The sequence below is a fragment of the Megachile rotundata genome, chromosome 16 (assembly GCF_050947335.1).
Source record: "Megachile rotundata isolate GNS110a chromosome 16, iyMegRotu1, whole genome shotgun sequence".
NCBI lineage: Eukaryota > Metazoa > Arthropoda > Insecta > Hymenoptera > Megachilidae > Megachile > Megachile rotundata.
In genome coordinates this window covers 7,493,314-7,519,440 of record NC_134998.1, presented here as the reverse complement: position 1 = coordinate 7,519,440, position 26,127 = coordinate 7,493,314, and the positions used below count along the sequence as shown (strand labels likewise).

General features: G+C 36.7%; 1 protein-coding gene across 5 annotated transcripts in view; it reads right to left on the bottom strand.

Moving 5' to 3' along the window:
* LOC100884026 (uncharacterized) overlaps window positions 1-26,127 on the bottom strand; it is a 392,036-nt gene that overhangs the window by 5,889 nt on the left and 360,020 nt on the right. For 4 of the 5 annotated variants that reach the window (XM_012283875.2, XM_076541524.1, XM_076541525.1 and 1 more), the window contains 3 exons: window positions 12,073-12,218; window positions 8,295-8,567; window positions 721-924 (listed from right to left, as the gene is read on the bottom strand). In XM_012283875.2, coding sequence (XP_012139265.1) covers window positions 721-924; window positions 8,295-8,567; window positions 12,073-12,218 — 623 coding nt within the window. Of the gene's footprint in view, window positions 1-456; window positions 925-8,294; window positions 8,568-12,072; window positions 12,219-26,127 lie in introns of those variants that run through there. The other variant, XM_076541526.1, reaches the window with a different exon arrangement.

Sequence of the window (26,127 nt, the reverse complement as noted above, 5' to 3'; positions counted from 1 at the left end):
TCCCCATATTTCAAAATCCTCTAATCTCCAAGTCCCCATATCTCAAAATTCCCAAATTTCTAAGTCCCCAGATCTCAAAATCCCCAAATCTCCAAGTTCCCATATCTCAAAATCCCCAAATGTCCAAGTCCCCATATTTCAAAATCCCCAAATCTCCAAGTCCCCAGATCTCAAAATCCCCAAATCTCCAAATCCCCAGATCTCCAAATCCCTAAATCCCCAAATCTCCAAATCCCCAGATCTCCAAATCTCCAAAACCCCAGATCTCCAAATCTCCAAATCTCCAAATCCCCAGATCTCCAAATCCCCAAATCCCCAAATCTCCAAATCCCCAAATCCCCAAATCTCCAAATCCCCAAATCGCCAAATCTCCAAATCCCCAGATCTCCAAATCTCCAAATCCCCAAATCTTCAAATCTCCAAATTCCCAAATCCCCAAATCCCCAAATCCCCAAATCCCCAAATCTCCAAATTCCCAAATCCCCAAATCTCCAAATTTACAACTCCACAAATATCCAGACCCCCAAACATATTCCCCATCTATTATAGATGTTAGCAGAGCAAAATGTCCAGTTTGCAAGGGACATTGGAATTGCATGCGATGATTGCTACGAGCTAATCAATTAACGATCGGTAGAGAAGGATCATCGACGAGACACTTAATGTCTAAGTTAATTAGAAACGTCGACTCGATGCTGTCGAGTCGTCAGCAATGCTCACCATACGACGTGAGGTTGACCTGCCAGGATACTAGATGACGATGAGAGGGTCTCGGACAGGAAGCAAGATGACCCGTCACTGAGAGTTCACGACTTCCTGTCGCCGCGGCGGATGCACTGTAAACGAGACAATAACGTCCCACGTCTGTGCTGGCCACCAAGTATGCTGTGTCGTTTTCGATCCATGTTCCGTGACACCAGTATTCTGAAAATTATTGATTCTTGTCATATAATTTGTATAATTATATTGTTTTACAATTCAAACATTTTGTTATATTGCATATTTGAGGACTTAATGTATTAAGTTATATATATTTATGTTTTGTTGAGTGAATTGAATTTAAATGTCGTTGTGTATTAAGTTAAGTCAAGCTAACAATTATAATAATTTGTATAATTGCATTGTTTTATAATTACAATTCGAACATTTTGTTATATTGCATATTTGAGGACCTAGTGTATTAAGTTAGATATATTTATGTTTTATTGAGTGAATTGAATTTAAATGTCACTGTGTATTATGTTAAGTCAAGTTAACAATTATAATAATTTGTATAATTGCATTATTTTATAAGTACAATTCGGAAATCTTGTTATATTGCATATTTGAGGACTTTATGTATTAAGTTAAATATAGTTGTGTATTGTTGAGTGAATTGAATTTAAATGTCACTGTGTATTAAGTTAAGTCAAGTTAACAATTATAATAATTTGTATAATTGCATTGTTTTATAATTGCAATTGAAACATTTTATTATATTGCATATTTGAGGACTTAATGTATTAAGTTAGATATGTTTATGTTTTGTTGAGTGAATTGAATTTAAATGTCGTTGTGTATTAAGTTAAGTCAAGTTAACAATTATAATAATTTGTATAATTGCATTATTTTATAAGTACAATTCGGAAATCTTGTTATATTGCATATTTGAGGACTTTATGTATTAAGTTAAATATAGTTGTGTATTGTTGAGTGAATTGAATTTAAATGTCACTGTGTATTAAGTTAAGTCAAGTTAACAATTATAATAATTTGTATAATTGCATTGTTTTATAATTACAATTGAAACATTTTGTTATATTGCATATTTGAGGACTTAATGTATTAAGTTAGATATATTTATGTTTTGTTGAGTGAATTGAATTTAAATGTAACTGTATATTAAGTTAAGTCAAGTTAACAATTATAATAATTTATATAATTGCATTGTTTTATAATTACAATTGAAACATTTTGTTATATTGCATATTTGAGGACTTAATGTACTAAGTTATATATATTTATGTTTTATTGAGTGAATTGAATTTAAATGTCACTGTATATTAATTTAAGTTAAGCTAAAAATTATAATAATTTGTACAATAGCATTACTTTATAAATACAATTCAAACCTTTTGTTATATTGCATATTTCAAGACATAATGTATTAACTTACAGTTACGTATAGTTACGTAAATTGAATTTAAATGTGATTGCAGGTATATTAAGTTAATTTGATTTAAAGTTATAATAATTGCATTATTTTACAATTACAATTAGAACATTTTGCTATATTGCATATTTCAAGACCTACTGTATTAACTTAAATATTGTTATGTATTATCGAGTAGATTGAATTTAAATGGAACTGCAGGTGTATTAAATCAAGTTAAATTAACTTAGGTTAAGTTAGGTTCAGTTACCATTAAGTAAATTTGAGTACATTTTAGTAAAAGTTAGTGTAATGTATGTATATTTTACAAGAACAGTTACAATGCTGTATATGTGCAGGTGCTAATAAGAATTCGTGTAACATTTTTATTTAATGTTTAGTGAAAATGTTAGTTAAGCCGATGTGTATCTAACCAAAGTTCTCGACAACTCGTTAAAAGAAAGTTAGGCGACGTGCGGCGTATCAAGAGACGCTGCGCAAACTTTTCGGTTCAAACTTATCAGATCGTCACAGAAATAATGTATTTTGCTTAAAGCAACAACAGCGTCCACGATAACGCTTGTACAACATACTGATAAGACAAATTTTATTTTATGACGTGTAACCTCGCGAGACTAAGATTGTTTCCGATTGAACGAAAAACGTTAAATCATTATTAAGTTAAAAGTCTTAGTAAGTCAGAAAAAGAGCATGGAATTTATTTTATTACACTCTCGACAAAAAAGTGAATCGAAGTAGAAATAGCAAAGATTATAGTTAAATCGTTTAATTGAATTTTAAAGACTGCGAACCATTCGCGGAAGAATAAACGCGAATTCCAAGAGACGGATGGTACATCGGAATATTACATTCTCGGGTAATGTGACCTCATTATCGAGAATCGAATCGAAGTACATGTAAAAGCACAATTTCCGAGTGGTTTATCGGTTCCAACAGGGATGGAACAAGAGAGAAAAAAAGTTCCCATAGCAACGGAGGAACGTTTATCGTCCTAACGAAAGCATTGAATGGGTAATCATCCATGCAACCATTTTAAGCATACGATTTCGTGTTCGCCGTAAGAGTTTTACGATCGAGTTACAGGCTAACTCGCTGATAACGAGAAAAAGAGGAAAGGAAACAATCGGAGCGAGGAACGGTAAAGAAATTGATTAACGTTGGCGGAAAAGAATTAAATCATCCACGGGGAATGAAGAGCGTTCAATTATTGCCACACTGATTGTGAGCGCCATTATTGTTCAATCTGGCAATTTATTAGAGACAGTATTCGCGGTAACGGCGATTGTCTTTGGGACTAGTAACAGTAAATCACTATGCGAGTTTTATTGTTGTTCAACTATTAATCGGTGTTTACACGGTGCACAATACTAATCAATTCGGATACTAGACTCTATAATAGACTTCCGCGCAATAATTAGCTTCCAAATAGCAATCAAAGTAGTAATTTGATACGCAAATAGCAGTATCCCCGGCAGAACTGTAATTTGATCAGCAATTAGAAACCTGATAGCAATTATTATCCAAATCGTAATTATCAGAACAGTGATCGCCGTTAAACAAGTGGACCTTTCGTAATCTTTCGTGGAGAAGGTCATTTCATTTTCTATGAACTTCCGAGAGATGAACGATTTGAAATAACGCCCCGAAAAGAGATCGATTCGGGAAGAGAATTTTTGGAGAGCGAATAGATCGACTATGCGTTGGAGAAAGGCGCGAACGAGAACGAAATAAACGAAAGTCGTAAATCGCTCGAACATGTCGATATCTGGCGTGTTGTCTCGACACCGATACCTTATCGAGGCTGCAAGATAGAAAGATGAGAATTTACAGCGTCCCCGCGACAGTTCGCCGACTGAAAATGAAAATAAACAACGAAAATTTAGCGACAGAAGGATGGTCTACTCTTTCATGGAATATGTTTTCCACGGACGAACAGTCGATCACACCAGTCGTCACTATTTCTCAGATAAATCACGATAAATTTCCTCATCGGAATAGTGTTATACCATTCTTCAAAAGAACAGATATTTACTATTTAATACTTTCAAATAAAACTTTGTATTTTCGTACGTAACGTCGTCAGTGATTCATTACTATCGTTAGTCGAAAAATTGAAAATTAAGGTCTTAATAATATTTTTAGGTGTTTGGAAAGATCGTACACTTATTCATTGTATTCATATAGAGCTTCAAAATAATATCGGCAGCTTTATTCGATAAATATTTTGTAGAACATTCCATAATAAAAAAAATACTAATTACTTTTGTCTGTGCAAACAACCTACACAGTAAAACTGCACTTTAAATGTATTAAAATATTTAAAACAATGTTGAAGCCCATAATTTCGATCAATAAGAGTCACACAATTATCGTAGCAGAAGTTACTCAAACAGAATCCAATGCACATCAATATATCACCCAACATAGAACGAAAATTGCATCGCAAATTAACTCGACAGATAGCGGAAAATGTGCTCTTGATAACGCACTTTGTTTCATTCCGATAGCTCAAGTAGTTCCGGAGATATAAAGGTTTAAAGTTTGATGCGCTCGAATTAGTAGTTGAGTAGTTGAGTAGATACGCTGAGTAGTACTTCTATTACTCAATGACTACTCGCGCTGAGGCTACTCACAGGAGTACGTAGCGCTGAAAAATGCGATCCTCTTTAAACGACGATATCTCAGGAACGGGAAGTCGTATCGATATAATATAAACATCATTTTAAAGAGAAAACTGTGCCGCTCCTGCTTACATAATCAGTGATTTATTCTGGTCACGAATTTTCCTGTTATGAGACAAACAAAATTGCTATATTTTAATAGAACAAATTTGCCCTATCGGATAAATGGAAAGTTAGATAAGAACGCGTTCTAAAACCAATTACACCTGAGCCGAAAGAAAACTCACATTTCTTCAGCGGAATAAGACGCGAAGTCAATTTTCTCATGGGAAGAACTTTTCGACGCTTGAACTCGGAACCGAAAGATCGGTAGATGAGCAAAAGTACGAAGGCGGCAAGTGGCGTTTCGTAATCCACAAAAACACGAGCGGATATCTCAAGGGGAAGGAGTTTAGTATCCGGAATTATTTTAACGGAGAGCAGGTTGACATAACCGTGGATTTAGGCGCTCAGAGCTTCGTGTCTTACGGCTGTCGACAAGGGGATTGCGTTCCAGGCTGCAGTCTCTCCCTTCTGTCTGCGAGTAGAACGCGAATTGGTCATTAAGACTTCGTACAAACAGTGATCTTAGCTCGAGCTCTTAGACCGAGAACATCTCAGGATGTCTCGAGCTGGCTTCCGGCACCGATCGTTAATCACACTCACCTTCTACCGTACTCCTATTTGTCCGTTTTTGGATTAACATTGTACTGCAGGAAAACTGCTGGACATTCAGAATCACGTTTGCTCTTTCGCTATTTAATCAGTCCATGAAAGCACCATCCGTTTCATTGCTTTTCATTGACCACATTCATCAAAGACCAGAATCTAAGGAGGACTTATGATCTCTTCCATAGCTATATACATAGTATATATACCCATATGACAATTATACATCTACATGTCAATTAACTCTACAAAAATCACAATGTCATCTTGTTCTGATTTTTCAATCTTCATAAACACAAAATTCCTAAACCCAGTTTATAAAACGGCGGTATCTCTCCATTTCAGTTCCGGGTAACGTATACCAAGCCATTTCTTTTCCAGAGATCAACTTTTATCACGAGTCCTAAAAGCAGACTCGATCCTCAGCTATCTTTCAGCGCAAGCGGATCGGTGCACAGGCACGCGCCATAAACACGTACAGCCGAATAAAGCAACAAACTTTGCACATAAGCAAGCAGGCAGCCAGGGCAACCGTCACGCCGCTGACTCCCCGCAAACTAACTATCGCCACTTGCGATAACTTTGCCAGCCAACGGGGTAGGGCGGTGCTGGTGGCGGCTCGAGGTAAATGGGGAAGCGAGAGACGCGTCTCCGTACGGAGGGATAACTTGGCCTGGTGCGGGTAATCCGATAAGATGTTCCTCGTCGGGGGTGAGCCACCCTTCGAGGATTCACTTCGCCCCGTATGATTCTGCACCGAGCGCGTGCACTCGATTCCAAAGGGGGTGAAAACGAGATACAGGTAAGACGGCTGACAATCGAAGGGTGCTGGCTTAAAGTCAATTCGAGACTTCTTACTGACAAAAATTTGTGGCGTCGTTTGCAACCTTGTAACATGTGTACATGGATAGTTATATTAACTGGTTTGAAATCGTATGTGTTAAAAGTCAATGTTTAATCCCTTGCACTATTTTGGGGCTGACTGACTTGTTCAGCTGTGATCAGCTATTAAGTAGTCGTAGCAGCTACTGAGTAGTAGTAGTAGCTGTTGAGTAGTAGCAGCTACTGAGTAGTACTCATACTTTTGGGGCTGACTGACAATCTTGCTCAACTGTGATCAGCTATTGAATAGCAGTAGCAGTTACTGAGTAGTAGTACTAGTTAGTAAGTAGTAGTATTAGCTGTTGAGTAGTAGCAGCTACTGAGTAGTACTCATACTTTTGGGGCTGACTGACAATCTTGTTCAACTGTGATCAGCTATTGAATAGCAGTAGCAGTTACTGAGTAGTCGTACTAGTTAGTAAGTGGTAGTATTAGCTGTTGAGTAGTAGCAGCTACTAAGTAGTAATAGTAGTAACTGTTGAGTAGTAGTAGTAGCTATCTAGTAGTAATAGTAACTATTGAGTAATAGCAGCTACTGAGTAGCAGTAGCAGCTATTGAGTAATAACTGCTACTGAGTAACTATTAAGTAGTAGCAGCTACTGAGTGGAAGTAGTAGCTATTGAATAGTAGTAGCAGCTACTGAGTAGTAGTAGCAGCTGTTGAGTAACAACAGCTACTGAGTAACTATTAAGTAGTAGCAGCTACTGAGTAGAAGTAGTAGCTACTGAGTAGTAGTAGCAGTTGTTGAGTAACAACAGCTACTGAGTAACTATTAAGTAGTAGCAGCTACTGAGTAGAAGTAGTAGCTATTGAGTAATAACAGCTACTGAGTAACTATTAAGTAGTAGCAGCTACTGAGTAGAAGTAGTAGCTATTGAGTAATAGCAGCTACTGAGTAGAAGTAGTAGCTATTGAGTAGTAGTAGCAGCTGTTGAGTAACAGTAGCTATTAAGTATTAGTACTAACTATTGAGTAGCAGTAGCTATTGAGTGTCACTCCTGAAGTACTCAAAATATACTAACACTACTTAAGCAGTATTTGACTACACAGTAATACCGATTACTAATATTATGAACAGTAACAGTAGTGACTTGAAGTAACATCAACCTTTAGATGTTTGTTGCCTCTATTTTGAATGACTTTTTGAAGAATGGTCAGTACTTAGGTATCGTTATATAACTATTTCCCTCACGTCACTGCTGCCAACAAGAACAGTTATTCTGTCTAGCGAAATTGAAGAGGGTAGCAACCCTTCAAACGTAACATGGAGAACGACGACTGTTCACGTCTGAGAAACGTCAGAAGCCACGTCTCGAAGCCATCAATGTTCCCAGTCACTTTCCGTGCCCTCGTCATCCTGTTCGATGTCGGGAATTTTTATGTCTCCCTTCCCCTTGTTTTCCAAAGGGAAATAGGCGGGAAGTAATGAACGATGCGAGGGTTCGAAGCAAGGATAAAGATTAATCGTTCCAGATATTAATCTCATGATTCCGATGGGAGAGGCAAAAAATGAACGCTGAATTATGGAATTGTAATGAAGACCCGAAGATGAATGACTGCGAACGAATTTGAAACACGTGTATCTCATTTTTCTCTTCACTTCATTGTATCTTGGTTCGACGCTGAAAGTTTTGACAATTATTCTTGCGACACCAGCTGATCTGCATATAAATACCTCAAGTTAGAATCAACGTTCTTTTCGGTTTAAAATAAGAATGGCTGCATCCTGCAAGCCAACATAAAAATTGGATAATATTGACAGATTCGCCAGAACTCTATCAGAACTCCAAACATCGTCAAAGCAGCCGGGGAAAATTCAATCCCAGCCACTTCGCATCAAACAAGAGCAAACAGGCTCAAAGAGTAAGCAAGTTTCCTAGAACAAGGATCAATTTTATCCCCTAATTCCCTGCGGAAGAAGAAATCTTACCCGAGGGTGACTCGTCGCTGCAGGACGTGGCGAACTCCATGCGATCCGGTGTCTTGCAACCGATATCCAGTCGGCGAACACTTCCGTAACGACATCGTCCTGGATACGGTGTCGATGTGACCCTGACGTCTTGCACCTCGGCGGCGTTCGCGATGTTCTGTTCGTCCTCCTCGCCCAATATCTCGTCAGGATTCTCGCCGACATGCGAATGAAGTACGGAGACGATCTCGTAACGACCCAGGTTAGGACACTGCTTCGTCATCGGATCGGTTGCTGTAGAGATCAGATCAATCACAGTTCGTGGATCAATCGTAGATTTGACATATCAATTAAGATCGTAAGCGGGTGAAAATGACCCTTTGGGTAAATTTGCATGGAGAAGGTATGAGTAGATGTTCAGGTCGGACGTTGTCTCATATGTGATCACATGTGAAACTTGACTTATACTATATGTGAACTGGTATTCTACGAATTGCTGAACTGAAATTAAGTTCACATGAATCTTCTGTGTTAATTTAATGTACTTAGGACTTAAGAATGATCAGATGTTGAGTTTGGACGTTGTCTCATATCTTCATATGTGATCACATGTGAACCTTGACTTAGACTATACATGAACTGGTGTTCTATAAATTGCTGAACTGAAATTAAGTTCACATAAACCTTCTGTGTTAATTTAATGCACTTAGGTCCTAAGAATGATCAGATGTTAAGTTTGGACGTTTTCTCATATCTTCATATGTGATCACATGTGAACCTTGACTTAGACTACATATGAACTGGTATTCTATGAATTGCTGAACTGAAATTAAGTTCACATAAACCTTCTATGTTAATTTAATGCACTTAGGTCCTAAGAATGATCAGATGTTAAGTTTGGACGTAGTCTCATATCTTCATATGTGATCACATGTGAACCTTGACTTAGACTATACGTGAACTGGTGTTCTATAAATTGCTGAACTGAAATTAAGTTCACATAAACCTTCTGTGTTAATTTAATGCACTTAGGTCCTAAGAATGATCAGATGTTGAGTTTGGACGTTGTCTCATATCTTCATATGTGATCACATGTGAACCTTCACATAGACTATATGTGAACTGATATTCTATGAATGACTGAACTAAAATTACGTTCACATGTACAATGAACCCTGTAATTAGAACTTAACCTAAAATTCGATTAGGTTATCTTCAACACTTAACATTAAAATTACTTATTCACTCATATGTTTCATAAGAGTACATTAATTTCATTCCGAAACAAAATGGCGTCGCAGTACATTACAATATGAATAATTTCTGAAGTAAAATCAGCACGAAACCGAAATAACTGAACGGAACAATCAGAAGGGACATAAATGTTAAGGTCGAACAGTTTCTAAGAGCTCAAGACGCCGGAATCGCAATCTCAATGCTGTCACGATAAATTCCGAACGCTGTCTTCGTCGCAGTGTTATGGAATCGAGTAATCGGCTTAAACGGAAACTGCGAGCAGACCTGAGAGGGTTGAGTTTACGACGGATTCGGCATATGATCCTTAACGCAATCGTAAAGGAGCTGCTCTTGCGAATCGATTGTTAAACTTTCCCGTTTCCTGCACCCTCTATCCGCACCCGTTCTGTCGATACTACTTGTATTCCCATAAAATCGACTCACAACTTTGCGAAAATTCGGAGAACTAATTGCTCGATAAATAGTTGAACCTACTGATAACTTTTTTACGATCTACATTATTGATCGATAATAATAGTGAGTTTTTTACTTGAGTTTACGTGAGTCTTTACTCTAATGCACTTTTGGCGCGAATTTTGAATTTGTATAAAGAAAAATAAGTGTCACTCAATCATTTTTAGTTAATAAATTCTCATAGTTTGCCTATATTATAATTGTTGGTAAAGTAATTTATTAAAATTAAAAAAATAAACAAATTTTAATTTATTAAAATATAAATTATTTGATCAAAAATTATTTTTATAAATTTCAGCAAATTTACAGGTCAGTTTTAAATGAAATTATAGATCAAATTTTTCATTTATTAATTTTAATATCGGCAATAATAGCGAATATTTACTCGAGTAACTCTAATGAACTTTTGGCGCGAAATTTGAATGTATTCAAACAAAAATAAGTCTCACTCGATTATTTCAAGTTAATAAACTCCTATAGCTTGGCTATACTATAATTTCTGCTAAAGTAATGTATTAAAAGTTAAAAAAAGTAAAAAACAATTAACAAGTAATTTATTAAAATATTATGAAAAATTACTTTGATAAATTTCAGCAAATTTACAGGTCAGTTTTAAATGAAATTATAGATCAAATTTTTCATTTATTAATTTTAATATCGACAACAATAGTGAGTCTTCTACTTCAGTGACTCCAGTGCAGTTTTGGCGCGAAATTTGAATGTATTCAGACAAAAATATGTCTCACTCGATTATTTCAAGTTAATAAATTCCTATAGCTTGGCTATACTATAATTTCTGCTAAAGTAATGTATTAAAAGTTAAAAAAAGTAAAAAACAATTAACAAGTAATTTATTAAAATATTATGAAAAATTACTTTGATAAATTTCAGCAAATTTACAGGTCAGTTTTAAATGAAATTATAGATCAAATTTTTCATTTATTAATTTTAATATCGACAACAATAGTGAGTCTTCTACTTCAGTGACTCCAGTGCAGTTTTGGCGCGAAATTTGAATGTATTCAGACAAAAATATGTCTCACTCGATTATTTCAAGTTAATAAATTCCTATAGCTTGGCTATACTATAATTTCTGCTAAAGTAATGTATTAAAAGTTAAAAAAAGTAAAAAAAAAATAAACAGTAATTTATTAAAATATTATGAAAAATTATTTTGATAAATTTCAGCAAATATACAGATCAGTTTTAAATGAAATTTTAGATGAAATTTTAAACGTCGAGTAAAAAACAAGTATATAGTATTCGAACAAGGATTTTCTGCAATAATCGGAAATTCAAAAGTCATATTCAAATATACATTACAATTTCGTTATGCGCGGCTGAGTTGGCACGAAATTCATTCGCATACCGTATGCGTCCAATTCATTATCAACAAATTAATCAACGCGCCTGATAATTAATTCGCCGATTTTTCGTCCCGTCGCCGTTCTCCGCGAATATCCCGTCCGTACGGAATAAAAAATCACGCGTTATCGCTGAAATATCGCGTCTAATTAATTTCACCGTGGCCGATATTAAATAACGAGTTGTGCTTTATTCGCGGACCTTCCGCGATCGTTTCGCGAAATTTTACAACCGGAGAAGACATTTATCGTCGCCGCCGAACAGAAACGTGGCTATTGTTAAGACGTTATTTATCGTTACACGAATAAAAAAGAGTATCGCAAATTTTCACGGGAATAATTTCATCCCTTCACAAAAACCCTATCACCCCCACACCCCTATCGACGATTCACTATCTTCGATATTATATTTTATACCCTCACACATGCGAACCATTCTTTATTTTATTTTTTCTACTCAACGTTCGACAGTGAAATATCGCTTTTAATTTTACTGACCGTTTTATTTTCGAGCCCACCGACCACCGCGTTTTTCAACCTTTTTCGCTTTGTTTCGATTAGGTTTATTGATCTGAGAATCAATTTGAAATATTTTCCGGAAATTTTTTTTATGCACCACGTTTCGAAAATGACAGGATCTCGAGAAGTTCCAACGGCGCGAACATGTCGGAATAGGAGAGTAGTTCGCACGAGCAAGTGTTAATAAATGATCGTAATTGACTTACCAATGAACGTCGTGTACGGCGTCGAGTGGGAGTTGAACGTACTGGAGTTGCACACGTTGTCAGGTTGTTGGCTCCATTCCGACAGCTGCATCTCTATTACATGGTCGTCCCTTCGATGGAACATCAGGCACACGTAGCCGTTGGTGCTGCAACGGAAACGGAATTTCCGGATAGAAATTGCTGGTAAACATGGGCAAACATTTTTTTGGGAAAATGTGAAACAAGACCTCCATTAAAATTATTTCTTTTCTATGTACATCGACCAATAACACCAATAGGTCTTTTGCTGTAAAAATTGCTTTTGCGTGAAAATATACAGGTCGTCTCAAAATTAAACCTCCATACAAAAATGACAGATTCACAAGATTGAGAATTTTGAAGCAAGAGTGAAACGCAGCAGCCATAAAAACTTTTAAAATTATTTCTTTTCTGTAAACCCATCGACCACCAATCCCAAGACCACTAATAGGTCTTTTGCTGTAAAAATTGCTTTTGCGTGAAAATATACAGGTCGCCTCAAAATTAAAACTCCAAATAAAAATTGCAGATTCACAAGATTGAGAATTTTGAATCAAGAGTGAAACGTAGGAGCCATCAAAGCTTTTAAAATTATTTATTTTCTGTGAACCCATCGACCACCAATCCCAAAACCACCAATAGGTCTTTTGCTGTAAAAATTGCTTTTGCGTGAAAATATACAGGTCGCCTCAAAATAAAAGCTCCATATAAAAATTAGATTCACAAGATTGAGAATTTTGAAGCAAGAGTGAAACGTAGCAGCCATCAAAACCTTTAAAATTATTTCTTTTCTGTGAACCCGTCGGCAACCAATCCCAAAACCACCAATAGGTCTTTTGCTATAAAAATGGCTTTAACATCAAAATGTACAGGTCGCCTCAAAATAAGAGCTCCATACAAAAATTACAAAATTAAAATACTGAGAATATTAAGTCAAGAGATAGCGTTATTGACAAATAAAAATGAAGGTTGAAATGGAAGTAGGTGAACGACCCTTTCATGAAAATGTGCCATATCTAATAATCGAACCAGTAGCCATAAAAGCCGGCAGTAGCCAAGAAGAAACAAATAAAAAGAAAGGTTGGAATACAGCGAGGACGTTAAATCTCTGGTCGCTTCCGTTGGACCAGGATTAAGATTTTATTTTATCAGGACGTTTCTTAACGGGCGTGCGTTAACTTTAACGTAATCCTTTTACGACTAGGTCCTAGCCCTCTTTTACGATGAATCCGACTCGGTTACAGCGAGTCCATAACGCTGCTTGAATTGCACGCGAAACACCGTGTGTTGGTTCCACGCTCGATTTGCTTTTCTCTTTGTACATTCGGGTCAGAGCTTGTCAAAATGGAGTTGATCTTTGGCATGATGAATTGCAATCTTCTTTTACAGGGTACGTTCAGTTTGATGCTGATTGAGGTTAAGTTTAGGGTTATGTTGGTTAACCATTTGTAATTTACTGTTTTATTAGTAACGTTAATATTGATGTTTTTGCAGATGTTTATAATAATGCATAGTTGTGTAACTGATAGCTCAGTGTATAGCATCGTGCGTAACCTAATATTTAGCCTCAAATAATAATCCTTGATTAGTGAAACATCGATTAAGAAACCTTACTGAATAGATCAAACAGTAATTCTATGTACCTAACCTCAAATACGTTGTACAAGAACCTAACCTGAATTCGAGCACCAAATAATAATTTTGGAGAACTCAAACATCGATTAAGAAACCTTACTGAATAGATCAAACAGTAATTCTATGTACCTAACCTAAAATATGTTGTGCAAGAACCTAACCTGAATTCGAGCACCAAATAATAATTTTGGAGAACTCAAACATCGATTAAGAAACCTTACTGAATAGATCAAACAGTAATTCTATGTACCTAACCTAAAATATGTTGTGCAAGAACCTAACCTAAATTCGAACACCAAATAATAAATTTTGAGAACTCAAACATCGATTAAGAAACCTTACTGTATAGATCAAACAGTGATTCTATGTACCTAACTTCAAATATGTTGTGCAAGAACCTAACCTAAATTCGAACACCAAATAATAATTTTTGAGAACTCAAACATCGATTAAGAAACCTTACTGAATAGATCAAACAGTAATTCTATGTATCTAACCTCAAATATGTTGTACAAGAACCTAACCTAAATTCGAGCACCAAATAATAATTTTTGAGAACTCAAACATCGACTAAGAAACCTTACTGAATAGATCAAACAGTAATTCTATGTACCTAACTTCAAATATGTTGTGCAAGAACCTAACCTAGCATCGAGCATCAAATAATAATTTTTGAGTCATCAAACATCGACCAGAAAAGGTTATAAGCAGACTAAACCTTGAGCTCTATAGACCTAACCTCGAATGTGTTGATAGCAACCTAACCTAGCATCCAACTCCAAGTACCAATAATCCTTAAGTGATTAAACATCGATCAGAAAATGTACTAATCAGACCAAATCTTGAGCTCTATGGACATAACCTCAAATATGTTGATAGCAACCTAATCTAACATTGAACTCCAAGTACGAATAATTCTTAAGTAATTAAACATCGATCAGAAAATGTTACTTATCAGACCAAACCTTGAGCTCTATGGACCTAACCTCAAATATGTTGATAGTAACCTAACCTGACATTGAACTCCAAGTACCAATAATCCTTAAGTAATCAAACATTGATCAGAAAATGTTACTTATCAGACCAAACCTTGAGCTCTATGGACCTAACCTCGAATGTGTTGATAGCAACCTAACCTGACATTGAACTCCAAGTACCAATAATCCTTGTGTAACATCGATTAAGAAGTGTTAAAGACACCAAATCTTCAATTTCTATGTAACCTAACTTTTTATGTACCTAACCTCAAATATATTGATTGAACCTTAAATAATATATTAAATTTGTACCCCAAATAATAAAAATCCTTGAGTAATCCCACATCAATTAATAAAATTTTACTAAACCAAACCTTGAAACTACATAACCTTAAAACTACCTAACCTCGAGCTGAAAACCAATACCCAAGCGCCATCTATCCACCAATCACCAAGATTATTTCTATAAAACCAATTAGCTTCTCCAACAGAAGTCTAGCCACCATAAAAAGCCTATCTACCTTCTAACTCTCATCATTGCAAAGCATCGAATGTTTTATTCGCGTCTTCATCAAACGCGTTCCTCGCACAGAACGAGCGGGTGCTTCGTCGAGTAACTGTATTTTCCTTACGACCCTTCGCGCCATGAAAACGGACATAAACTGTCGCGTATTGCCTCGCAGTGGCTTGAAACGTCGTGGGCCGGGCGATCGAGTCCGGATTTTTGGGTTTATAACACGGGCCATTCTTACGTCCGCGGATTATTGTTACGGCAACAGCCTCCATTTTGGTGAATGTTGGAACCTTGCTACGATTGATTTTTTAGTCTCCCTTAACCGAAACCTTTGATCGACAAAGATTTGCGACTTCTCGATAGACTTCGTAAAACGGACAAATGTCTCGGATTCTCGGTCCTTGGGGTTTTACGACGGTTACGAAATTCTGCGGTGTCTTGGAAATGCGAAGAGCTAGATTCCGAATTTTTGAATGGGAATTGCGCGGTTTGAAATTTTGTGGTTTACGGTCGTTGACGAATTTTCTGGAAGGATTTGTTACTGAAAGGTACTTTGTGGGGTTGTATGAAGTCGTAGCGAGCTTTAGTGAACTTTCAAGAAATATGAGGTAGCTTTGCTAACCTATATTCAGATTATTTCCATATCATACGTCCACTAATAAAAAATATAAGTATGTGTGATTCGATTTGTAGAGTTAAACCTAACCTGAAATGCAAGACTTAAGCTTTGATGTAGATAGAACATCGAACTTAACCTAACTGTTCATACCTAACCTAAGTTCTTGAGTTCACAACTTCAAACTCAAGACTTCACCTTTGATGTAGTTCGAAAATCGAACTTAACCTAACTGTTGAGTTCATACTTAATATAATTGTTGAGTGTATACCTAACCTTCTTGAGTTCATAATATCAAATTCAAGGCTTAAGCTTTTATTAGATAATTGAATTTAACCTATCTGTTGAATTCGTACCTAACTTTGTTGAGTTCATATCTAACCTTGTTGAGTTCTCAACTACCGTTGTTGAGTTCGTATCTAACTTTGTTGAGTTCATATCTAACTTTGTTGAGTTCATCCCTAACGTTGCTGAGTTTACACCTAATCTTGTTGAGTTCACATCTAACCTCGTTGTGTTCACACCTAACGCTGCTGAGATCATATCTAATCTTGTTGATTTCACATCTAACGTTGTTGAGTTCACGTCTAACCGTGTTGAGTTCACACCTAACGTTGTTGAGATCATATCTACCCTTGTTGAGTTCATATCTAACCTTGTTGAGTTCACATCTAACCTCGTTGTGTTCACACCTAACGCTGTTGAGATCATATCTAATCTTGTTGATTTCACATCTAACGTTGTTGAGTTCACATCTAACCGTGTTGAGTTCACACCTAACGTTGTTGAGATCATATCTACCCTTGTTGAGTTCATATCTAACCTTGTTGAGTTCATATCTAACGTTGTTGAGTTCATATCTAACTTTGTTGAGTTCATACCTAACCTTGCTGAGTTTACACCTAACCTTGTTGAGTTCATACCTAACCTTATTGAGTTCACACCTAACCTTGTTGAGTTCACATCTACCATTGTTGAGTTCACACCTAACGTTGTAGAGTTCATATCTAACTTTGTTGAGTTCATACCCAACCTTGCTGAGTTTACACCTAACCTTGTTGAGTTCATCCCTAACCTTGTTGAGTTTACAACCTAACCTTGTTGAGTTCACATATAACCTTGTTGAGTTCATACCTAACCTTGTTGAGTTCACACCTAACCTTGTTGATTTCACATCTAACGTTGTTGAGTTCACATCTAACCGTGTTGAGTTCACACCTAACGTTGTTGAGATCATATCTACCCTTGTTGAGTTCATATCTAACCTTGTTGAGTTCACACCTAACCTCGTTGAGTTCATACCCATCTTTGTTGAATTCATACCTAACCTTGTTGAGTTTATATCTAACTTTGTTGAGTTCATACCCAACCTTGCTGAGTTTACACCTAACCTTGTTGAGTTCATACCTAACCTTGTTGAGTTTACAACCTAACCTTGTTGAGTTCACATATAACCTTGTTGAGTTCATACCTAACCTTGTTGAGTTCACACCTAACCTTGTTGAGTTCATATATAACCTTGTGAAGTTCATACCTATCCTTGTTAGTTCATATATAACCTTATTGAATTCATACCTAACCTTGTTGAGTTTACACCTAACCTTGTTGTGTTCACACCTAACCTTATTGAGTTCACACCTAACCTTGTTGAGTTCACACCTAACCTTGTTGAGTTCACACCTAACCTTGCTGAGTTCACACCTAACCTTGTTGAGTTCACACCTAACCTTGTTGAGTTCACACCTAACCTTGTTGAGTTCACACCTAACCTTATTGAGTTTACATCTAACCTTCTTAAGTTCATTCAAATAAAGTGAACGAAGTAAGATAACGAACAATGGACATTCAGACGAATATAACGCGAATTTTGATTATTCAAAAACAGTAGCAATAATCGACAAGATAAGTCGAAGAAATAAAAGGAGACAGGAAGTGGGCTAGGATGAACAGAGAAAAGGCAATTTAATTAATTGAGGTGCCGCAACCATTTACATTCCGACTTTCTGGAGTGTATCCAACGTATCCTCGAACGGTGTTAGCGCTCCCCCGGGTGCAATGGCGGCTTCTTACGGACTTGTGTACATTTTCAACCCTCTCTTTACGAGGAAGCGCAAATGTAACCCGGTATAATCCCATTCTAGACACTTTCCACCGACTCTGCTGCGCTTTTCGCCTTCGGGGACCCTCGATACGGTTCAATTTTATAAAAAGAGTAGAAGTTATTGGCAGACCTCTTCGCTCGAATGGTCCTTTCGATTTTCCAGTTTTTCTCGCCGCTTGAAAATTCCATGTCACCGGAAATGTAGTCGCGGAATTTGATATACAAATTGTTTTACATGTGATACAGTTTCAAAAAATGTTCTGTCAGAATAATTAAATTGTGATAAATACAACTTTTTTATCGATGAAGTTTTTTACTATTACGACAATAAAATTAATCCATCCAGGAAATTTTAAACGCATTAATAATGCATAACTGCCATTAATAAACTCGTTTCTCCAGTTAACAACGAATTTCCTTACTCACGAAATTGCAAGTCATAAGCTTCTCTCGCAACTTCGTTTCCTATTCGCGCCGGTAATTGACTTCGTTAGAAAAAAAGTTTCGTACCAAAATCAATTTTGAGATCACCGAAAAATTCCTTAGACATAAATTCTGAAATAGAGGACAAACATAGGCGAGTCGAATTTGAACGAAAAATGAAATAAAACTGTTCAAGTCACATATTGTCCTCGTTTCCCGACCTTAAGGAGGTTACCAGATGCAGAGAATCGGTCGCGACTCTTTCTCCGAAGCATCTCGGGTTTCCAATCTAATTTATGTCCGGTCGTTAGACGATTCAATGAAAGGAGCGCACTTATGCGGCCAATTTGACGTGCACCCTCTCCAACCGAGGGTCTACCACCCTCTTTCCATCCCCCATCCTGTCGTATTTCCTCCAGCTGTTCCTCTTCTCGATCCACCGACTTCTTCTTCCTCTGCTTCTTCTTTTTTCACCTGCTACCTCATGTTCTTTTGCTTTTTCGTCTCTCTATGGTTTCCCTGTGCCGTTTCCTAACCCCATATTCCTTTTATTTATCGATATGTGTATTACTTTTTCGATCTTGTACCGTGTGTCGTGGAATTGAATTTTCCTCTTCTCTTATTGCCTCGGAGAATATCAATTTATTCAATTACTTCAATTTACTTTGTTATGACCGAACGGTCGCTTTTAGCACTTCTTCAACTTTTCTGGTTACATTTTTAGGTTAGGTTTAATCGTTTACTCAGATTCGGTACGAGTTTATATAAGTTAAGTCTATGTTAGATTAAGTGCATGTAAGTTAGGTTAAAGCTATGTAAGTTAAGTTAATTCTATGTTAGGTTAAGTGTATGTAAGTTAGGTTAGGTCTTTGTAAGTTAGGTTAAGTCTATGTTAGATTAAGTGTATGTAAGTTATGCTAAAGCTATGTAAGTTAAGGTAATTCTATGTTAGGTTAAGTGTATGTAAGTTAGGTTAGGTCTTTGTAAGTTAGGTTAAGTCTATGTTACCTTAAGTCTACGTATGCTAGGTCAAATATACGTTAGGTTAAGTCTATGTTCAATTAAGTCCATATAAGTTATGTTAAGTCTATGTTAGTTTAAGTCTATGTGAGTTAAGTTACGTTTATGTTCAATTAAGTCCGTATAAGTTAGGTTAAGGGTATGTTAGTTTAAGTCTTTATAAGTTGGGTTAAGTCTATGTAAGTTTTGTTAGGCCTATGTGACGTTAAGTCTATGTAAGTTAGGTTAGGTCTTTCTAAGTCAAGTTAAGTCTATGTTATCTTAAGTCTACGTATGCTAGGTCAAATATATGTTAGGTTAAGTCTATGTTCAATTAAGTCCATGTAAGTTATGTTAAGTCTATGTTAGTTTAAGTCTACGTAAGTTAAGTTAAGTTTATGTTCAGTTAAGTCCGTGAAAGTTACGTTAGGTGTGCGTTAGTTTAAGTCTATATAAGTTGGGTTAAGTCTATGTAAGTTAGGTTAGGTCTATGTGACGTTAAGTCTATGTAAGTTAGGATAGGTCTATGTGACGTTAAGTCTATGTAAGTTAGGTTAGATCTATGTTGAGTTAAGTCTATATAAGTTTGCTTAAATGCTTTCCTTAAATCAGTTGAAGCCTTTTCGTACAATTAAATGAGTCAGCTTTAAGTGAACACTAAATAAAGAGCTGTTTAGTAAACACTTTTTCAATTTGTTGAGTTAACTCATGAAGACTATTCTATAATAGTTGTACAAGTGATAAATACCAGTGCTTGAAATGTTCAGAGTATTTCAAACTGCTCCCAAGTCGCCCAAATGTGCAAATTTCCACGGACACGAGTGTACCTAACCTAAAACTCCGCCATATTGCCAGAACTCGACCATTTCAAAGAGCAGCGCCCCGCAGCGACAAATAAAAGGCTCGTTCGTCGCCATCAGCGACACACCACCCACGCAAGCAAGACGTTTGTCTCACGTCTCGACTCGATCGTTCCAAGACCCGATTCCCACTTATCTCGACCCCGTTTCCCCGACTCGACTCATTTCATTCAATGTTCCCGCATCACGAGCGGCGATCACCGGCCTGCGGCTGCGGTTGTGGCCGCAACATCCGCCGGATATCGACACGAATCCTGCTGTCTGATGCACTCTCATCACGAAGACGGTGAACCGTAACGAGCAGGAAAGGTACATTTCGTCTTGCCAGGGGAAATGGCTGATGGTTAGATGTATTTGCCTTCATGTTCCATTTTTGAGTTCTTTGAAGGAATCCTCTAATTTTATTTACTTACACTAGTGATTTCTGATGTTTTTTATTCTGTACCTCACACGCCAATTCGTGGGTTGGCTCTGTGAAGAGTAGGCGCTGTTCTCGTTATATGGCCGTGGGCAGCAATTTTTGAAAATTTCGATTGATATTGCACAACCTATTACCTTTGTGCAAATGGTTCCATTACTGCTATGCGCAGAAGTCTATATTATACATATGACTCTGTAAAAACTAGTAGTCACTGTAGGCTCTCATTATATTGCCACAGCTGAGCAGCAGCAAATTTTTGAAAATTTCAAATGACTGCACAACCTATTACCTGTGTGCAAATGGCTCCATTACTGCTATACGTGAAAGTCTCTATTGTACATATGACTCTGTAAAAGCTAGTAGTCACTGTAGGCTCTCATTATATTGCCATAGCTGGGCGGCAGCAAATTTTTGAAAATTTCAAATGACATTACACAACCTACTACCTTTGCGCAAATAGCTCCATTACAGCTATATATAAAAGTCTATACTGTACATATGACTCTGTAAAAGCTAATAGTCACCGCTCTCGTTATATTGCCATATCTGACCAGCAGCAAATTTTTGAAAATTTCAAATGATATTATACAATCTATTACCTTTGTGCAAATGGCGCCATTACAGCTATATATAAAAGTCTATACTGTACATATGACTCTGTAAAAGCTAATAGTCACCGCTCTCGTTATATTGCCATATCTGACCAGCAGCAAATTTTTGTAAATTTCAAATGACATTATACAACCTATTACCTTTGTGCAAATGGCTCCATTACAGCTATATATAAAAGTCTATACTGTACCTATGACTCTGTAAAAGCTAATAGTCGCTCTCGTTATATTGCCATATCTGACCAGCAACAAATTTCTGAAAATTCCAATTGACATTACACAACCTATTTTCCACTGTTCAAACAGCTCCTGCTACATGTAAAAGTCTATATTTGCCCGCAAATAGCTCCGATACGTTCTGAGAAAAAATTCACCCGGCAGAAATAAAGCGCGCAAGCAAGAAACGTGTAAATAGAAAGCGTATGGAAATTAAAATCGTGCGTCAAACTGAAACGAGACAAAAGAACCCGAACATCAAACGATTGTGTGGATGAACCTTAACGTAGCCCTCTGGCGACAAGGCGCGCAAACGCGCGAGCACCATGGCGAAGCAACTAATTGGATGTAGCAAAATAAATCTTCCAGTAAAAACTCTCGGCACGAGAATAATGATAACAAACAGCGAAAGAGCGAAAGAAGATTAGAGAGAGTGGAGGCAAGGGGGTGTAAATGTGCCCTGGAGAGATTTATGAAAAATAATATTAGCTCTGCTATCACTTTTGTACCTTTTCTTGTACATTCGATTAAAAGTATTGGAAACTGAGAAACTCAATTTTATTGGCCAGACGACAGTAATTAATCGTCGGATATCTGTTTTAACTGTTTGATTGCTGGGTAAGGGCAAATATTTTCCTGTCGAATGTTTGACAATTTTGAGGTTAACTATTAGCAAAAAATAATCTTTGCAAATTGTTGATAATATTTTACAAGGCTCTGATTTTCATTTTACCAAAATGAAGAATGTTATAAATTTCGCATAAAGATAGAAGAAATTAAAATGACCAAAAACTAAAATTAAAACAAGTTAATATTTCCTGAGAATGTCTACGAATATAAATATTTGAAATGTAAATTAGGAAATGACCTTTAAGTTTGAAAGGGTTTAAAAGGACTTGAAAGCAATGTTGTTGAATAAAGATAAAGCAAGGCAACTAAAATAATGAAGAAACCCACAGAAACCTTGATATTGAAATTCCTTGAAAACAGCCCAATTCGAGCTGCGGTAGGTAGGGCAGGAAATCGATTAAGCGATACATATCGGCCGAGCAAACCGTCATACTCGCGGTGGATAATTTGAACAGGAACCGGTGCACCGGGCCGGACACGAGCACTGCACTTCCGGTCGCCAGATCCCCGACTGAACGAGCAATTTTCCGGCCAATTGGCCTCTGAAACGTCCAACTTCCAGGCCAAGTCGATCTCCGTCGACAGAAAGAGACACGCTTGTTTACCTCGTGGCCACCCTCTGCCCACCCTCTCCACCCCTCTCACGCTACATACGTTCGCTCCTTAACCCCATGGAGAGGGGGTTTCTGCGGGACGTGTCCTTCGTATATTACCGGCCAAGCTACGTGACCAGCATCTTCCGAAATTCGAGGGTTCAGGAATCGCCACGTGGCTGCATTCAGAACTGGCGAGAAACCATTGGTTTTTTAGAGGGAGAGGGTAAGTGTTTGCTTTGGAACGCTGATAGGGGTTGCAGGAAATGGATATTTTCTGGGAATTGAGACGCTTAAGGGATGATTAAACGATACTTATCTTAAGGGCGTTCTTTATCACTTTTGTTTCGAAAGAAATACGAGAAAGTATTTATTATATCAGTTTGTAACTTCAGTTTATTTACTGTGGATCAAGTTTAATTTTAGGTTAGGTTATAATATTAAGTTATAATATTATAATTTTAAGTTAGATTTCAATATTAGGTTAGGTTTTAATATTAGGTTAGGTTATAATTTAGGTTGGGTTATAATATTCGGTTAAGTCATAATATTAGGTTAGGTTTTAATGAGGTTAGGTTATAATATTAGGTTAAGTTATAATATTAGGTTAGGTTTTAATATGAGGTTAAGTTAGAACATTAGGTTAGGTTATGATATTAGGTTTGGTTTTAATATTAGGTTAGGTTATGATTATAGGGTGGGTTACAATATTAAGTTTGGTTTTAATATTAGGTTAGGTTATAATATTAAGTTAGATTTCGATATTAGGTTAGGTTTTAATATTAGGTTAAGTTATAATTTAGGTTAGGTTATAATATTGGGTTAAGTCATAATATTGGGTTAGGTTTTAATATGAGGTTAGGTTATAATATTAGGTTAAGTTATAATATTAGGTTAGGTTTTAATATGAGGTTAGGTTATAATATTTGCTTAGGTTGCGATATAATGTTTGGTTTTAATATTAGGTTAGGTTATAATAGTAGGTTAGGTTACGATATTAGGTTAGGTTTTATTATTAGGTTTTAATAGTAGGTTAGGTTGTGTTTCTTCATTAATCATAGAATTCAGAATTTTTGTATTGGAAGATAATGGCATAGCAAGGAATAACCACTGAATTATACAAAATTCCATTCAGGCTTTTCAAAAATTCAATCCACACATTCTGCACCGCTACAGTTTCAGATCAGCATCTATAGAATTTCTACTCTATATTCCATTGCCCCTGGAAATAACAATAACCACATTTTCCGCGTTCCTTCAGCAGGGTCCTTCCAGAAGTCTCTTCGCGCATACATGAATTTGTTGAAATAAAACGAGAACCGAAAAAAGGATGGACTTTACGAACTGCATATCAAAAGTATGAATCACGCTCCATTTGTTATATCCACTTGACATTTCCCGCGTGTAAAAGACTTTAGCGAAATTTTACTGTACCTGCTCAATTGTAACTGGGTCATTCCACGCGTAATCGATAATTTTTAGACGTCATCATTTACGACTTTGCTTTAATCAAAATATTTTGTAGTTTATGTGAAATTAGGGGGGGTTTAAGTCATCATTTTGCTGGTTTCGAATTTGTTAACAAATAACAAACCTTCGAAGTTTGCAATTTTTGCCCTCTTTTGCCAAGATACGCTGCACTTACGAATTTTTTTCTCAGAAACTACTCAACTTATTGAGCTAAATTCTCTTCTAGTTTATTCACAAAGGTTTGGGCTATTTCAAAATATTTTTTTTAATTCCGTCAATTTGTTATGAAACCTCGAAATATTTAAACAAATTCCTTTTTTGCATTTTTTTCAATGTGGGCCATTATAAAATTTTTCGAAATTCTATAACAAATTGACGGAATTAAAAAAAATATTTTAAAATAGCCCGATCCTTCGTGAATAAAACAGAAAAGAATTTAGCTGAATCGGTTGAGTAGTTTCCGAGAAAAAAATTCGTAAGTGAAATGACCCAATACAAAAAATCTTTGATAACTTGAAAATATAGAAATCTGTATATTACAATCTGCACATAAATATTTCTTTATAAACGTGTTTACCTTTTTCGGCGTAGAAGACTACTGATGAAGAAGTTAAACGTTCATAAGGCTATTAAGGTAAGATGCATCAAGGAACGAAAAGGCGAGAGGAAACGTTAGAAGAGTAAAAAGCTGCTCGGATGAAAAACATGGAGAAGCACTACACAGGAAAAATATTGAAAAGCGTAGCGAAAATAAACACCGACCATGCACAATGGACGATGAAACGGAAAACAAAAAAATAGGGTACGCGAGAGGTTATAAAACAGGAAATTGTAAAATAAATGCTCTCGAATGGCCTGGGTATTAAAAAACAGCAACGACTGCAGCAAAACAACGAAAAAATAACGATGTCAGTCAGTGAAATACGAAAAACTGGTTGGTGATAAATTGTCAAGTTCGATTTAATGGCGGAAGGTTAAGTCAGATCTGGGTCGAAAATATTCAAATTGAATGGGGAGAATTATTGCAAACTTTCTAAATTGAAGATAGAGGTATATAATAAATTAAGAGAAATAACTCTGGAGAGAAGTCTGGAGGATAGTCTGTACACTTGAGGACCTAGATAAATAACTAGAAAGACTTGAAAAAAGCCTAGAATACAAAGTATGGAAGTTACAAGCCATAAGTGCCCGCAGGTCTCATGCCCGCTTGTAGTTGCCCATCAATCTACCGGTGGCTACATTTCAATCAAAAGCGTTCTTTGAGATCGACCACGTGGCGCAATAAAACCTTTCAGGGTTGTCGAGTGGTAGTCGCCATCTAATAACCAGTCCCGTTTGCCCGTTTTTTCGAAACACCGTCAGTTTCAAACGTCCCGTCGATCAAAGCCCATTTCCATGCATCATTTCCCCGTCGGTTCATTGAATCAAAAACAAGTAGCCATGTAGCAGTTAAACAGTTCCCTTTTGTCAGACATCTACGAAATGAAATGGTCTCGCACAGAAGTCAGTTTTTAAGCATAATCGAGTCCACGGGATTTTCCTCGTTTCATTTTGTCTCACCGGCGCGCCAGACGATGTTTCATTATTCTTTTTTTTCCCTCTCTGGTTTTTATTTTGTGTCGGTTCGATATATCCGGCCGGCTTTGTCCCTTCGAAGTGTCCAACCTACCTCTGCCGTTGGCGTTCATCGATTTATGAATTCGTCCGCAACGCTCGGGCGAAGATGTTTTTTCGCGGGGCGCGATACCATGGCGTAATGTATGGGGAGGGCGACACTGTCGTGGCGGAGATAAATGTTAGAAAATGGCGGAATGATGGCGGAACGCGGAGGGCCCTGCGAGTGATTGGTTTATGTAAGCGCGAGTCAATGGCGCTGATGTTTTGCACGGTGCAACGTGTTCGACAGACTTACGGTTGGCAATCCACAAGTTAGGTGATCCAGCTGTTTAGAGCTACTATTGAATAGACAAA